The sequence below is a fragment of the Aspergillus brasiliensis genome (genome assembly GCF_001889945.1).
Source record: "Aspergillus brasiliensis CBS 101740 unplaced genomic scaffold ASPBRscaffold_14, whole genome shotgun sequence".
NCBI lineage: Eukaryota > Fungi > Ascomycota > Eurotiomycetes > Eurotiales > Aspergillaceae > Aspergillus > Aspergillus brasiliensis.
Window position 1 is genome coordinate 422,348 of NW_027137455.1, and position 14,259 is coordinate 436,606.

At 51.5% G+C, this 14,259-nt stretch overlaps 5 protein-coding genes across 5 annotated transcripts; 3 read left to right on the forward strand and 2 right to left on the reverse strand.

Moving 5' to 3' along the window:
* Positions 1-715: 715 nt before the first annotated feature.
* On the forward strand, positions 716-1,779 carry ASPBRDRAFT_199637 (uncharacterized protein; the record flags this gene model as incomplete). The annotated part of the gene is made up of 2 exons (XM_067621351.1): positions 716-909; positions 1,614-1,779. 2 exons carry the CDS (start codon positions 716-718, stop codon positions 1,777-1,779), a joined length of 360 nt encoding a protein of 119 aa, XP_067475183.1.
* Positions 1,780-4,660: 2,881 nt separating this feature from the next.
* On the reverse strand, positions 4,661-6,994 carry ASPBRDRAFT_58515 (FHA domain protein; the record flags this gene model as incomplete). The annotated part of the gene is made up of 4 exons (XM_067627906.1): positions 4,661-6,435; positions 6,493-6,625; positions 6,703-6,908; positions 6,979-6,994. The coding sequence occupies 4 exons, from the start codon at positions 6,992-6,994 to the stop codon at positions 4,661-4,663; spliced, it is 2,130 nt and encodes a 709-aa protein (XP_067475184.1).
* Positions 6,995-8,558: 1,564 nt separating this feature from the next.
* On the reverse strand, positions 8,559-10,701 carry tom70 (putative mitochondrial outer membrane translocase receptor (TOM70); the record flags this gene model as incomplete). Its single annotated transcript, XM_067618615.1, has 5 exons — positions 8,559-8,806; positions 8,867-9,340; positions 9,393-10,164; positions 10,235-10,317; positions 10,389-10,701. 5 exons carry the CDS (start codon positions 10,699-10,701, stop codon positions 8,559-8,561), a joined length of 1,890 nt encoding a protein of 629 aa, XP_067475185.1.
* A 328-nt stretch (positions 10,702-11,029) lies between these two features.
* ASPBRDRAFT_47444 (uncharacterized protein) lies at positions 11,030-12,427 on the forward strand. The gene has a single exon (XM_067625857.1). The coding sequence runs from the start codon at positions 11,265-11,267 to the stop codon at positions 12,054-12,056; it is 792 nt and encodes a 263-aa protein (XP_067475186.1). The 5' UTR covers positions 11,030-11,264; the 3' UTR covers positions 12,057-12,427.
* An 847-nt stretch (positions 12,428-13,274) lies between these two features.
* Positions 13,275-14,087, forward strand: ASPBRDRAFT_58518 (MSF1 domain protein; the record flags this gene model as incomplete). The annotated part of the gene is made up of 1 exon (XM_067627908.1): positions 13,275-14,087. One exon carries the CDS (start codon positions 13,275-13,277, stop codon positions 14,085-14,087), a length of 813 nt encoding a protein of 270 aa, XP_067475187.1.
* Positions 14,088-14,259: the final 172 nt, after the last annotated feature.

Sequence of the window (14,259 nt, forward strand, 5' to 3'; positions counted from 1 at the left end):
GAAGCGTAAAAAGATTGCTTAACGAGTAAGGAAACAGGAAGCAGATTTGAGTTCAGGGGCAGTCATGGTTCCTACATATAGGTTTCTGAGGGGAACAGCATTCGGGACGTGTGGTGGAGTGATCGTCCCCTCGTGTGTCTCCCCGGGACTCCAGACCCCCGTTGCCGGCTGTCGGATATGCCGTGGAAGAGCGGAGGTCGGGATATCCGGAGGCTTGATGGATCCTTGGATTCAAGAGAAGAGAGGAGAACAGAGGAGAGTTGAGGGGCAAATGAAAATGACCCTTGCATTTCTGCTTCGCATCCGAGGCAAGCCATGATCCCCAGAATCCAGAATGGCGGGAATCTCGGGGGAACTCCCCCCGGGAGCTGACGTCACCCCATCCAGGCATCTGGCAGTGCATTTCCCTATTGGTATTTGGCGTGAAACAGTAAGTACATCAGAATGAAGTGCGATAGAAGAAAGCATTAACATGTTTCCTGCATGGAAGGCCATGCTTCCCTCTATTTCCTTGATGCACATGCAGTTCGCCGAAAAGTCCCAGCACATCCGCCCTTAAATGTCACTCATAAGCCGATCAATGTACGATAGCACAACACATAAAGTAGCCACATGAGTATTTGAAAGTCCACCGGGCACAGTGACGACCAGCGCCTCTGGCTCAAGTCCCCCGAGAGTCTTTCATACCGTCCGTGTTGAAGTAGTTCCCGCTCCAATGTGTCCGCCTGAAGAGCTCTCATCGCTGTCCCCCGACAGCCTTCGGCTCCCAATATGCCTGGTATCAGAGGACAAGGTGGACGAGCTCCGGCTCAGCGATGACGGCGATGCAGGCACAGATGAGTTTGGTGTGGTGCCTTGTGATGATGCAATGGAACTCTTGAACGCAGCCGCCGCCGCCGCCGGATGGCAGTGGGGACATATGAACACATTGAACCCACGGCCGTTGCAGCCACTGCAAACAGAGTTCCTGCTTCTGATTAGCATTGGCAACACACATCAATGACTACTGGACGTATCGACTGACCGTGGTGCGTTTCCCGCACAGCTTCGGCATGTTAGCACTGTCCGGCCCCCGATGCAGGAGGTATGCCCCGGATCTCGTTGATACATTAGCCCGGCTTGGTGCGACATGTCTTTGGGAACGAGGATGAGGCTGTAATGTACAGTCAAGTAACGGGCTGTGTTCGGAGACTGGTGCCAGAACCTTCGAAAAGTAATACTTGGTCGGAAACAGAGAAAGAATCGAGATTCAGATATGTTATTACCGATGGCCAAATGCGTTGCTTGTAGGGGGCCACTAGGTTTATCAATCACTCCGATGAGACATAGAATCAACATAGGTTCCCGTATAGGCAGGTCATGGGAAAGAAAAAGCAAAGGCGACTGGCTTCAGCCAAACCAGCCCGCTCCCTGCTGAGTGCCAAGGGCAAGCTCGCGGCGGACGGGAACTGTAGGACTCATTCGGTCATCAATGTGTGCTACCAGCTCTCGAGTCAAGAGCACTTCGTATTAGCAGTGTCAAATCATCGGTCAGCATTTCATCTAGCAAATTCAAGGCACGAAGGTTCAGTCACATCCAGGCATTTTAATTTTCTGATATGCCGCACCAATAGCACGAGGCCGGACGGTGCGGCATGGTCCCAGGATCGTGAAGCGGCCGTAAAGACGGCCCCCAGGCCACCTGAGGAGATGCAGAATGTGCCTGTCGGGCGTGTCAACACCTCCGATTCTTTTGAGGAAAGACTCCGCGCCCCAGTGGAGCCCTTTCTGCACTCTTGATCCATAGGGCCGGGTCCAGTTGATGGGCGTTGTGCCGGCCGTTGCCAACCAGACCGGGTGCCTAGATGCACAACTTGCCCAAGTGTAATCGGACACTGTTGGATCTCGATTATCATGGATGGGTGACGGAGCAGGTGATTACGCTTGCATGCTGCGCTTAGTCGAAAATACACAAGTCAATTCAGGCTCGAGTATGTGACCAAGCAAAAGCCGGAAATGTTATACGACGGGATACAAGACCCAGAAGCATGGCAGCCACGGAGGATTGTGTTACGCGACTAACAATAATCGCTAAGCTCGGCAAGCATCCCAGGTCAACTGCTTTCAATGCGACGTGGCCCTTTAAGCCTTTCCCTGACCTCCTATAACGGATAGGCGCAGTGCGACACGCGCGAACACGATCATGGCTGGCAGCATATCCTGATAACGCGGAATTCTCTTCCAGCGATGTGTTGTGGATGTAGTGACACTGAACTGGCAGCCAGCCAGAGTTATCGGTGTTCGCCACTATGGTCTGCCGCGAGTTCGCAGTGAGCATCGTCCTGTGTTCTGGTATAGATCTTTGGGTGTTTCATGCACGAGGCTGCATCACAGTCGGGCTCTTTACCCAATCATCTCAGGGGACTTGAAGAGGCATCGGATAGACTTGACAATTGTGGCCTAACTCCTTATAAGCTACGCATCAGCTTATTTTCTAGGCGACATGGTTCCCAGGCTTCCCAATGTGCCCGTAAGCGATGGAGCAACGGTCGTGCGGCGCATAAGCCAATCTAGCAGCAGCGCCACTGCCTATGCGTCAATAGCGGTTTTCTTATTTCCTCGATGATAGGGCAGAAGGAGGTTGAGAAACTCGACGAACACATAGCAAGGAAAACCAGAGGAAATGGAGGAGGTTGAGGGGAGGTGAAGGGGGTGGTCAATTCATGCGTGTCTGCGAACAATGAGGACACAGTGTGACGGAGCCACGAAACCGCAGGGACACGAGGACAAGCGGGCAAGCGCCCTCGAGAACAGAAAAAAGAAGAAAAAGAAAATAAAAGAAATAATCAATGAGAAGGACTAATCACGGGGCGAGGAACAAATGAGAAAAGCAGATCACCAGATGATCAGATAGTGATTTTGCAGGCCGTAATTTCCGTGCGTCGCAAATGGCGGTCCATTCCTGGATCCTGCAGGTATCCGAATCTCAATGCAGAAGGGGAGGGAAAGGGATATGAGGCATTCAATCGCAACCACAGTGCATCGATGATTGCTCGGCTTATTTGGGGCATTAATCTTGCGTCGTCTTCATTAAAAGGCAAAGCAATTTTTCATGTCTGGACCAATGGCCGAAGATCCTGGAGATTCTTGGAGTGGCCGGCGTCTGCGGATTGGTCACATGTTATATGAATCCCTGTCCATATTGTGGGATTCGAACTGCGCTGGCAACTCACGCAGTTCATGGCGGGAAATTTGCTTGACTTTGATGCTCCTGCCGCAGGTACGGAGTACAGCACGCCTACCTACTTGCGCCCTGGTAGTTTAAAGGAACCAACTGTTCCTCTAGGAATTTGAACCCGAGGCGACAGAGGTCTAAGAAACCCGAGGAGGTGGGTTGGACAAACTCGACAATGCCATCCATGTGGTTTTATTCCGTCTAGGGCAGGGGTGGATAATCCCACGATCAGGGAAGTAGGTGTCACTTAACGGACAAAGAAAAGAAAAACAGAAAGAAAGTAAAGATCAAGAGTGAGTGGTGGCTTACAGGTAAGGTAGGAGTGGAGGACGGCACAGTCGGGTCTCAAGTGAGATCAATGGTCGGTGAGCTGCAAGTATCCGGCAGACATCACGCGCGCGACTGAAGGCCCAACTTGGGATCTGGTTAGGACATATTATTGTTGCTATTGTTAACCTGCCCGACTCACAGCGAAAGTGCTGGCCAGGATAGAGATAGATCTCTGGAAAAAGAAAGGAAAAGCAGGGCAGGAGAAGGAATTCCACTTTGAAACCCAAGGGAAGGCCACGGGACAGGCACACTACCGAGGGAAATGGAAGGCGACTCGCGCGCTTGACGGAGTGGAACTGCTGCTGGAGGCACCGTTTGTCGTACAGAGAAAAGCAAGGCTGAGAGTAGGGTAAAAGCGACAGACGGCAACCCGGCCGGCCGAACGGCCAGACAGACTCCTTCGATAAGAACTCCTACCCCCGGGCGCGCAACGACGTCGACGGTGGTGGGTTAGTGGGAGATGGAGGGAGAAGAAGCGGTGGCAGCTCCTCTACGACAAGGAAAATGCAGAGACGGAAAAAGTGGGAGGGAAAGTGAAAGACAGGAACGAACGAGAAGCCTTGATAGAGGCGCCGACGGGGTGGTCATGGTCAACTTCATGGCGGTCACCAAGCCAGGAGGCCAATAGCCTCCGCTCAGCAGGAATGATCAAGATAAACCCCCGGTCGTGAATGAAAGCCGGCCCACCGATCATGAGAGCGAGAAGAGCCTGCCTTGCAGCCGTGGTTACATTGGCCCGTCTCATCTACTGTCTCATCTAATCAGGCGCCATCGGAAGAACTGGCTGTATTATTTGCTAAAATAATAATTACATCCAGGTTTGCGGGGGCGGGCTGGTGGTACCTCGGTTCTGAAGACGCCCATTAGAGGAGGAAGATAAGGAAATAGTGCGCAACATGCCCAAATACCAAACAAGACAAGTGGAAATAGAAAAACAAAGGAAAGAAAGAGTCAGTCAGAGAAGCAGAATCCGCCAAATCCCAATTCGGAAAGGTATGAGAAGAGAACGCCGATAGCACCACGTACTCGGTGTGGTTCATAAGCACCGTGTTTCATTCATAGCAGGAGTGCATGGTTTCCAAAGCGATGGACCAATCCCGAGACAACTCCTATCCTTCACTGAAAGTAATCCGGGGGAAGCGATGCCAGCGCAGCGATGGTACCGAAAGCACCGATGGCTACACCCAAAGCAGCAGTTGCAGCATGGCTGGCAAACCTTCCCGCACTAGAAGTCTTTGCTCGCTTCGTGGGGGGTGCGGTCATCTCACCATCGTTGGCAGGTTCGTCGACGTCGTCAACGTCGTCAACGTCGTCAACTAACAGCGGCTCTTTCGCACTGTCTAGGTCAGCCAACTGGGATGGAGTATCCTGCTGGCCCGCTAGCATCTGTGGCTGAGCATCTGGATAGCAGGTTTCTTGGTCACACAACTGGCTATCGCTTGTCATAGCTGAGTCAACCCCGTCTCGAGGGTAAGTAGCAACGTCTAGTTCGGAGCTCCCAGACGGGCCATCAATGTCCTCCGCCTTTCTCTTCAGCGGCTTGTTTGCCTGGACGTCTTCTGATCCCGTCTCAGGCCTTTGCATTTGTGGCAGTGGCGTTAGAATGGGATCTGGCTGTTTCTCAGGCATGGGTGTCTCCTGGATTTCATGTCCGTCGCTCGTAGCTGCTTCCGGACTCTTAATTTCAGGAGTAGCCATGGATGCAACGACTGGGTTAGCAGCACGATTACTAGCCGGAGCAGTCTCGCCAAGCAGGAACGACTCGTTATTGACAAAAGGTCCGTCGGCATAAGGCACTTGTGGAGTCGGGGGGATATGCAGGGAGTACGAAGGGTTTGCAGTGGTTCGTGGATTCCACCAGTCCACGTACGAGGTAGTAGGGCTAGTCTGATAGTCAGGTACCGAACGGTCGAGTGTCTTTCCGTATGCAGATGATAGAGTCGGCTGCAATAAGATTGGCGGCGGAGCTTCAGTCGGCGTTATTCCGGAAGGGCCAGTGCTTTGAGAAGGCAGATCTGGTATGGGATTCCTAACGGCCATAAGCTCCGGCTCACGAGGCTCCGCTTCGTGAGCCATGTCCTCCCCAATTCGATCATGTCTTTCGGACCGAGAAGTATCATTTCTCAAATCCAAGCGGGTGTTTGTTTCCTCCACAGCAAAGCTCGCCTCTGATGCTATTAAGTCGCGGATACCCAGGACATGAAGGCTGCTCGATCGCACGGACCCCTCATCTTCATCGAGCTGTTCCGCATTAGATCTGAACGAAGACTGGGAATCCACTTCGCCATCATCATCATAATCATCCGAACCAGCGTGGTCATTTTCGCCCCAGCTGGAATCTTCGTCGTCAGAGGAACTCATTGCAGACGCACTATCTGCCTCCTGAAGGAATTTATCAAAATCATGAGCCATATTACTTGGTCCGTCGATGAGATCTATGACGGAGGGAGGGGTCATCCGGGGAGTTACCAAAGGCTGTTCATGCTGTCCATGCTCAAGATCGATAGGGCTCAGTTGGGATCCTTCCTGGCCATCAGGTCTACCCACTTGATCTGTATCTGAGCAGGCATCCACATGGCAATTCCTTGCGTCATCCCTCTTCAGTGGAGACGTCAAAGGCGACGAAATCTCCATGACGGATTGGTCGTCTGAATCTGACTCTGGGGTAGAGTTGTCAATCTCAGAAGCACTGCCGGATGCAACCACCACGGGCACGGAATCTTCTTTCGCATCACTCTCATCATCGTCAGGAACACAAAAGGTATTGGTGGCAAGCACAGTTCGTTGGCTATCCATGATGTCAGCACTGCACACGCTATACGGAACACATGGGGCATACAAAGGGTCAGGCCATTCGAATTCACAACGAACTTTGAGTGGGGGAAAGGTATCTTATATGACACGTCAATATCCATGTGTACCATCCTTAGCAGTCGGGCAAAACTCACCAGAGCCACGATACACTGTGGACCCAAACGTGACCACGTCATCATGATTGATGACAGAGTCCTCCTCTGTTGGGATTTTCTTTCCATTTATCCAGGTACCATGCATCGACCCACCATCACGGATGTAGACGAGCTAAAGAAGGGTCAGCGACTCTTGGCCTGAAGCCCAACTACTCGCAACGTATAATGATATGCACATAAGACACATACCTGCTTATCAAAGCACACCCATAGCTTGGCATGGTTACGTGACATGACCCTAGACTCGAATAATCCATTGTTTCTGGCGGGGATAAGATTCTTTGATTCACGCTTAGAAGCCCGTCCAATGTTGACATGATTATTGGTGGAGGTAAACTCTAGAGATCGATATGGTATATCATCGGATATGGACAGAGGGCGGAGGGTCACAATAGCTGCCCGAAGAACAGGTGTTAGTCCAGTTTGGTTTCGATGCGTATAGACTAATGCAGAGCAGACACTTACCCTGTGTGGCAGGCATGGTTATAAGCGGTGGTGCTGTTAGCACAGAGACAGAGCGACAGTCCTGAAGATGTGCAGTCTGGGTCGAATCAAGGCCTCAGTGTCTTATATTTCAAACTCAGGGGCGCTCGAATGTCAAGGGTCGTATGCCAGAGACCTGACAGGCTGCCTGAGCGCTTACCTGCCCAGCATCAACATCAACCAACAAGACGGCAGAGAGCGGAAACGAATCTGAGTGTAGCCTTGGAAGGTAGATGAAGACCACGATAGAGTTGAGAGGGGAAGGATAAGGAAGTGATGAGGTGTTTACAGCAGGCTGACGAGGCGGCCAACGGGGGAACCCGAGGAAGCTTTGGGTAGGAGGGGCAGGAGCATACGACCGACCCGATGGGATCAGCCTGAGGTCAATAGGCGGTCGCTGTTCAGGCACCCGGGAAAGGCAGGAAAAGAGTCACTGGCTTTAGACCGTACCAAAGTGTTAGTTAGTATCAGCAGTGAATGTCAGAGGCAGCCTAGACGGTCCCCAAATATTGCCTGCAGGAAGGGTGACGGCGATCAGGCAGAGGACGCTGGTTCATAGTGTATGTGATAAGGAATATGAAGGGGCAGTACCCACTAACTAACTACCAGTTTTGGTTCACCAACCGAAGTGAATGAGGCAGCTTAACAGACCTCAGAGAAGACCGGGGCAGGATCTCACTCACAAGGGACGGAGAGAAAGAAGCAGAAGAGGTATCACTCAACAGAAAAGCCGGTAAGTGGGTGTCAGATAGGGAGTAGATGAGTCGAACGATAACATGTTCGGAGAAGATGGATGACGCCGATGCGGGCGAGGCTGTGATCGCTGATAGGCGGGCGAGTGGGGGGAAATACCCGCCCGTCAGGTGGACCATCACCTTTTAGTAACTAAATTAGTAGTAGTGGTAGTTACTCAAGTTGATCCAGTGACTTGGCCGGAACTATCTACTCACCACTCGACATGTCTCAATTAGTAGTTACTTCCTACTCTTGACGTGAAGTTATTCATCTCACACTTGGCTTTCCCTATACTATGGTACATACATACATCGCTCGTTCTTGCCCCTCTTCCTTCAAAACCACATGCCGCATGGAAAGAGTATGTGTATCGTCCGGTCCGCAGACCTCCCTCATCATGCCTGCATTTCTTTCTTGACAAAAGAGCCCAGTGTGCCCCTCCCAGATCCAATTGAGAGAGCTTGAAGACAAACAGTGGAGGAGGGGGAAAAAAAGAAAAACTATCTCGCAAACAGAATATGAAAGATAACACGGTCGCAACAGGAGATAAAAACAGTATATCAGCACAAAAAGAATAAAGAAGAGATCCAGACGTCAAATGAAACGAGAAATAATAGAAGAAAAGAAGTCCTTATAGTAAATACACACAGAGATGAAAAGTTCAGGCGCCCATGCACCTACCAGAGCAGACCAGGCATGAGCTACGGCCTGCAACGCTTCAACCACCGGAATTCCAAGACGGAAGAGAATGAGGGAGGAAAGATTAGGTCATACACGTGTTTTGGTGTCTTGACGGGTGTAAATGAAGATACATCAGGACTCAAGTCTTACAGAGCGGGAGGGGGAGCAAAGCCAGCACCCATGCCTTGCAGACGGGCAGCGAGCTGAGGGTACTTCTCCTGGACTTCCAGCTGCGTGCGGGTGGCTTCGGCATAGGAGATGGCATTGATGATCTCCGCCTCGGTACGAGCAAGTTCAGCGGCACGCTCGAAGTACTTAAGGGCCTGCGAGACCTTGCCCTGCTGCAGCAGCAGCTGGGCCATCGTTCCTACGGCGATATCGCACTCAGGATCAACTGCAAGCCGGTTAGTGTTTCCAAGATCACCACTTTACAGCGAACAACCGCAAAACTTACTGATCAAGGCTTTCTGGCAGAGGTTCTCAGCCTCCTGGAAATCGTGCTTCCACTGGAACAAGGCGAGAGCCTTGTTGATCAGAGGCAGAACGTTGATACCCATAGGCTTGCTCTGTTTCTCCATCTCCACGGCCTTGTCGAACTTCTCAATAGCCTCCGAGAAGTTCTGCTGGTCGAGGAGAAGTTCACCGTAGTAGTTGTAGACGTCGGGCACCTCTTCGAAGTTCTTCACGGATCTTCTGAAAGTAGCCATGGCGGACGCGACAGAGCCCATCTTGTACTGCGTAACACCGAGCTGGATGTGAGAGTAGATGAAAGTACGGTCGAGATCGATGGATTTCTGGTAATCCTTAGCAGCCTCGGCGAACTCTCCGAGGATGAAGTGAAGCTGAGCACGGTGGTAGTAAATGTCGGGGTCATCCTTGTTGTGGGTGATGGCGAGCTCGAAGTCGTCGGCAGCGGCGTCCTTGTTTCCTGTTTCAACTTGTCAGCAAAGCATCTACTACCAAAGGACATTTGAACATACCGAGCTCAAGGTGCAAGCTGGCACGCTTAATGTAGCTCTGAACCAACGACGGCTGCAGCTCAACACTCTTGTTGAGATCCAACAATGCGGCCTGAGCGTTACCCTCGAGGTAGGTGAAGGTGGCTCTCAGGTTAAGAGCAAGAGCTTCATATTCACCCAAGTCTCCGAGCTCCAGGGCCTTCTCAAAGGCGGAAGCAGCCTCCTCATAGCCATCACCGGTCTTCAGGGCCATTGCAAGCAGACCCTTGCGGAGTTGACCCTTACCAGACTCATCGCTCAGCTCCGCAGACTCATCGAGGCCTTCGGGCAGTGTCTGTGGGCGGAAGCTCTGAAGGTAGTTGGAAACGAAGGTCGGGCTAGGGAGCTTCTTGCCCTTCGCCTCAATGATGGCCTTTCCTTTCCTCTCTGCAACCTTCTTCAAGAGTCTTTCCAGAGCAACACGGCTGATCTCGTTGGAGAAGCCGTCGATGATGCAGCTGGCAGTGAAGTCAAGAAGAGCTTCGCTGAACTTCTCCAAGTGTTCGTATGCAATAGCTCTCCGGTTCAGAGCCTTGACGTACTCGCTGTCCATGGCGAGAGCGGCGCTGGTATCTTCGACGACCTTCTCCCACTCCGACAGAACGTTATAGCAGGCGGCACGGTTGGAATAGAAGACCGGATCGGGCTTGCAGATGATGGCCTTTCCGTAGAGCTCAATGGCTTTGTTGTAGTCCTTAGAGCCATAAGCCTTGTTTCCAGCAGCCTTGAGCTTGGCTGCGTAAGCCTTCCTGGTCTTTAAAACCAGCATTAGCATTCGCGGTATCGGCGCCCGGGTTTCTCATCGTAAAGGATCAATTACTTACCTCTTCCGACAGCTGTGCAACAGATTCCTCGTCAACTTCTGGGAGTTCTTCGGAGACTTCCTCCGTCTTCTTCACCGCAGGCTCTAAGTAGATCGTCAGCCCGAACCGGATGCTTGTCGGCGGGAGAGGCGAAGCGTGGTTCTCATCGACATACCATCTTGAACGGAGGCAGCCTTGGCCTTCTTCTCCTCTTCTGCCTTCTTCTTCTCCTTTCTTCTCTGGTTCTTGCTCTTCTTCTTCTCTGTGGAAGGGGCCGGGGTAGTCCGGCTCGAGTCGGAGAGGTAGTAGACAACACCCGCGCTCGTCACGACCACAGCAACACCGGCAATGGTGTAAACAAGAGCCTTATTTTCCGACACCCATTTCGAGATGCGATCCCAAACTGATGCCGATGAGGATGGGGGAAGAGAAGTCGTGTCAAGAACGACGTTCTTCGTAGGCTGGGGCAATGGCGTCTGGCTTGACATGATGACCCGACAGAGGAACCCGTCTTCTTATCGCTTTTCCTATAAATCTACACGCGAGCTCGGTCAGCATCGTGGCAGCGAATGGTCCTGGGAGAAATTGATGGGGAGCACAGACGGTCCTGGGTGCAGAGCAAGTGCTTGTCGACAGGGCGGACAGCTTGTCTTGGGGTTGGGAGAGAGCGAGGAGAGATGCGGCTTGAAAAGTTATGCGTTGCGATGTTCAGGTTCCGGCGACGCAGCGGGCTTTCCGAGCTGTTTTGGGCCAATCACACTCGCCGCAAGGGGATGGGCTCCGTCAGCTCCTGCTTTCTCCACAACATCATCATCCGTGATTCCAAGGCAAATGCCCTGCTGGATCATGGCCATAGCACACAGCTCGGCCTGGCACGAATTGATCTTCTCAATCGCATCTACACGTGTTTTCTAGTGGGCGACCGTCTAATGTATCGGGGTGTTTAACAGCACGCCGCCTAGTCTTTGCTAACAGCTCGGTGCTCTGTCTAGCTACTACTCGCAAGTGTCTCATCTCCTACCCTCGGTCGCAAGTACCGCTGCGGCAAAGAATGGCATCGAATGTGCTGCCACCGGACTTCAAGATCATATCGTCTCTACGCTACGATCCTGCTCTCCCAACAATTGGCGAGCGAACAACAGCAAGAACTTCGCCCGATCCATTGACCACACCGTACTATCTCCTCCCTTATCACCAAGAACGCCTCCGAAATGCAGCGACATGTTTTGGGTGGGAAAAGACTTTAGCCTTCCTGAAACAAGACACGGATCAGTTCGTCGAGTTTCTCGACACCTTCATTCCGGATAAGACCAAACCATGGCGCCTCCGTATACTCCTGGATAGCGCGGGCACTTGCGAGGTTGAGGTCAACCCGACGACCTCAATGAATCCATTGAATTTCCTAACTCCGTCCGAAACGAGCCTTCAATCCACTGCCTGGCGTGTATACATCGACTCTGAACGCATATCGCCCTCTGCATTCACAACACACAAAACTACAGCTCGCGACTTCTACACAGCTGCACGACACCGATCGGGAATAGTTTCGTTTGTAGAGCCAGTGGAAGTTCTTCTGGTAAACCCGGCGGGTGAGATCATGGAAGGAAGCATTACAACACCATACTTCAGGCGACGAGATATGACGGGTGGGGAGGGAAAGCCAGCTTGGATCACACCGCCGCTTTCCAGCGGTGGCAATGCGGGCACAACGAGGCATTATGCTTTAGCACAAGGATTCTGCACTGAGGGTATAATTGCAGCTACTGACCTAGTCGATGGCGAGGAGTGTTGGCTCAGCAATGGTGTCCGGGGTTTCATCCGCGGTCAAATCGTACTAAGATGAACGAGCCACATGCCTAAGGTCTTTCAAGCCAGACAAACAAGATACAAACAGAGATGAAAATCAAAATAAGCCCAGATAACTCGGACTCTGACCTTGTGAGATGCCAGGCTTTCCTTATCGGTCATGAAGGCGTATGGGCTTGCAGGCATGTGTCACACATGTCGACACATCTCATGCATAGAAGCGCCAAATAGTACCTCCGCACCTACCATCATCATATTGCAGGCCACGCAAGAGTCCTACTTAGTGTAGACTACTGCATCAGGCTGCTAAGACGAATTGTCATTATGGGATGCAGCATATTCAGAACAAGCAGGGCACGGTAATCTGCTACTAATATGATTAGTAGTGTCATCGGAGTCGTAGTTGGTACTACTGGGTTCTTATTGCCGATACCCCTTGTATAGTAGTATATTATTGAGTGTGACTAGTGCGTACTACTGCTATTACTACTGCTACTACCACTAGTTACTAGTAGCAGTGCTGCTAGACTCAGAAAGCTTGGCTGTCATGGCTTTTCTTTTTCGTCGGAGTTTGGCACTAGTAATAGCATTAGTATACTAGTACTACTATTAGTAGTAATAATGAAGTTATAATACTAGTAATACCGTTGCATTAGAACGGTAGTACTACTTAGTAGTTGTACTTCGGAGTAGTGATACCCAGACTACCAGACTAGTAGTATGACGGATATATAAATTGACGGCAGATTGACCGTCTGAAATCATGTTAGTATGAAGCGGATGCCGTTTGTCCACCCCTATGAGTTATAAAGTGTTGACGTCAGAAAGTGACACCTCAGAACATGATCATGATCATACGAGGATCAGCACGCAGTCCCTGGTCTATACCAGTAGTACTTAAGTCTACATGGCTGAAGGAAACAGGAAAATAATACATAGTATTCCTAAGGCCGGCACTCTGATTGGCCAGAAGGAAAGACAATCAGATGATGCACCGGCCCATCCCCGCATTACCAAAGGGGATTAGCGGCGAGCGGCCAGAAGCTGACAGAAATTCTTCCCAGTCGGAGGCTCGGGCAGATTCGTCCGGCCACTGAGAAAGGCGATTGAGCAGGCGAGCACTGCAGTTCACTTTAAACCAAGCAGCATCCCCAACGCCACCCTCAGCTCCAGTTCCATCCTCTCCCTTCCCCAGTTGCTGTATCATCCTCATCTCAGTTCTATTTGACCCATCCTGTATGCATCAGTCGCCACTATGAAGTTCTTCGAGAATGTCTTTACCTACGACTACTCCTTCCCGGCCGTGTCGCTGGCCTATTTCCTTCGCTATCCCAACCCTTATTCTCGCCATGTGCTGACCACCGATGTCATTGACCGTTACGTCGATCCGACGACCCAGCGTCTCCACACCACGCGTCTCCTCCTCAAGAAATCCAAGGTTCCTTCGGGAATACTCAAACTCCTTCCCAAGGGGATCGGCGGCTCGGACAATTCCGGCCAGAGCTATATTCTCGAAACGACTGTTGTCGACGCCAAAGAGGGCTGGATGCAGACGGAATCCCGTAATATGGAATGGACCGGGATTTTGAGTGTGGTCGAGAAGCAATTCTACCAGCGACAGTCCCATGAAGGCCCACTCGGCACGCTGGAAGGGCTTTCGCTCGATGAGAAGAAAAGCGAGCAGACTACGGTGCGCACCACTGTCACGTTTCGCTCCAAATTTGGACAAGGAAAATTGCTAGGCAGAAGAAAGACCGAGACGAGTAGCGATCACACCGGGGATTATGAAGAAGAAGCTCCAAAGAGAGGCTTTTTCAGCTCCCTGTCCACTGCAGGAATCCAACGCACAATTGAGCTGATTGGATTGAACCGCACCCGCGAAGCCGTGCTCAAGAGCAAACAGGGCATGAACGTGGTTCTCGAGCGCTTGCGCAGTGGTGGTATCGTGGGTGTTCTTGAAGGGATGCGTCAAGATCGAGAGGCAGCGTTCGGACCGGAGGGCGGTCCCTGGAAGCGAGTTTGGCTAACCGGCCATGGACATGCGTCTATTGAAGATGACGACAATTGATTTTGAACTTCTCAGCGAATTGGAGAAAAAGGCGACCAATACGGGAAATATATGTGCGACATTCAAGCGTGGAGCTCTGGCGTTCTGGGGAATTCTCCTTTCTTTTTTGCTTTTGACGGACACTCTCCTACCATTTTGAGACTTTTCTTTCCCTCTTCTGTTCCTTCCATTC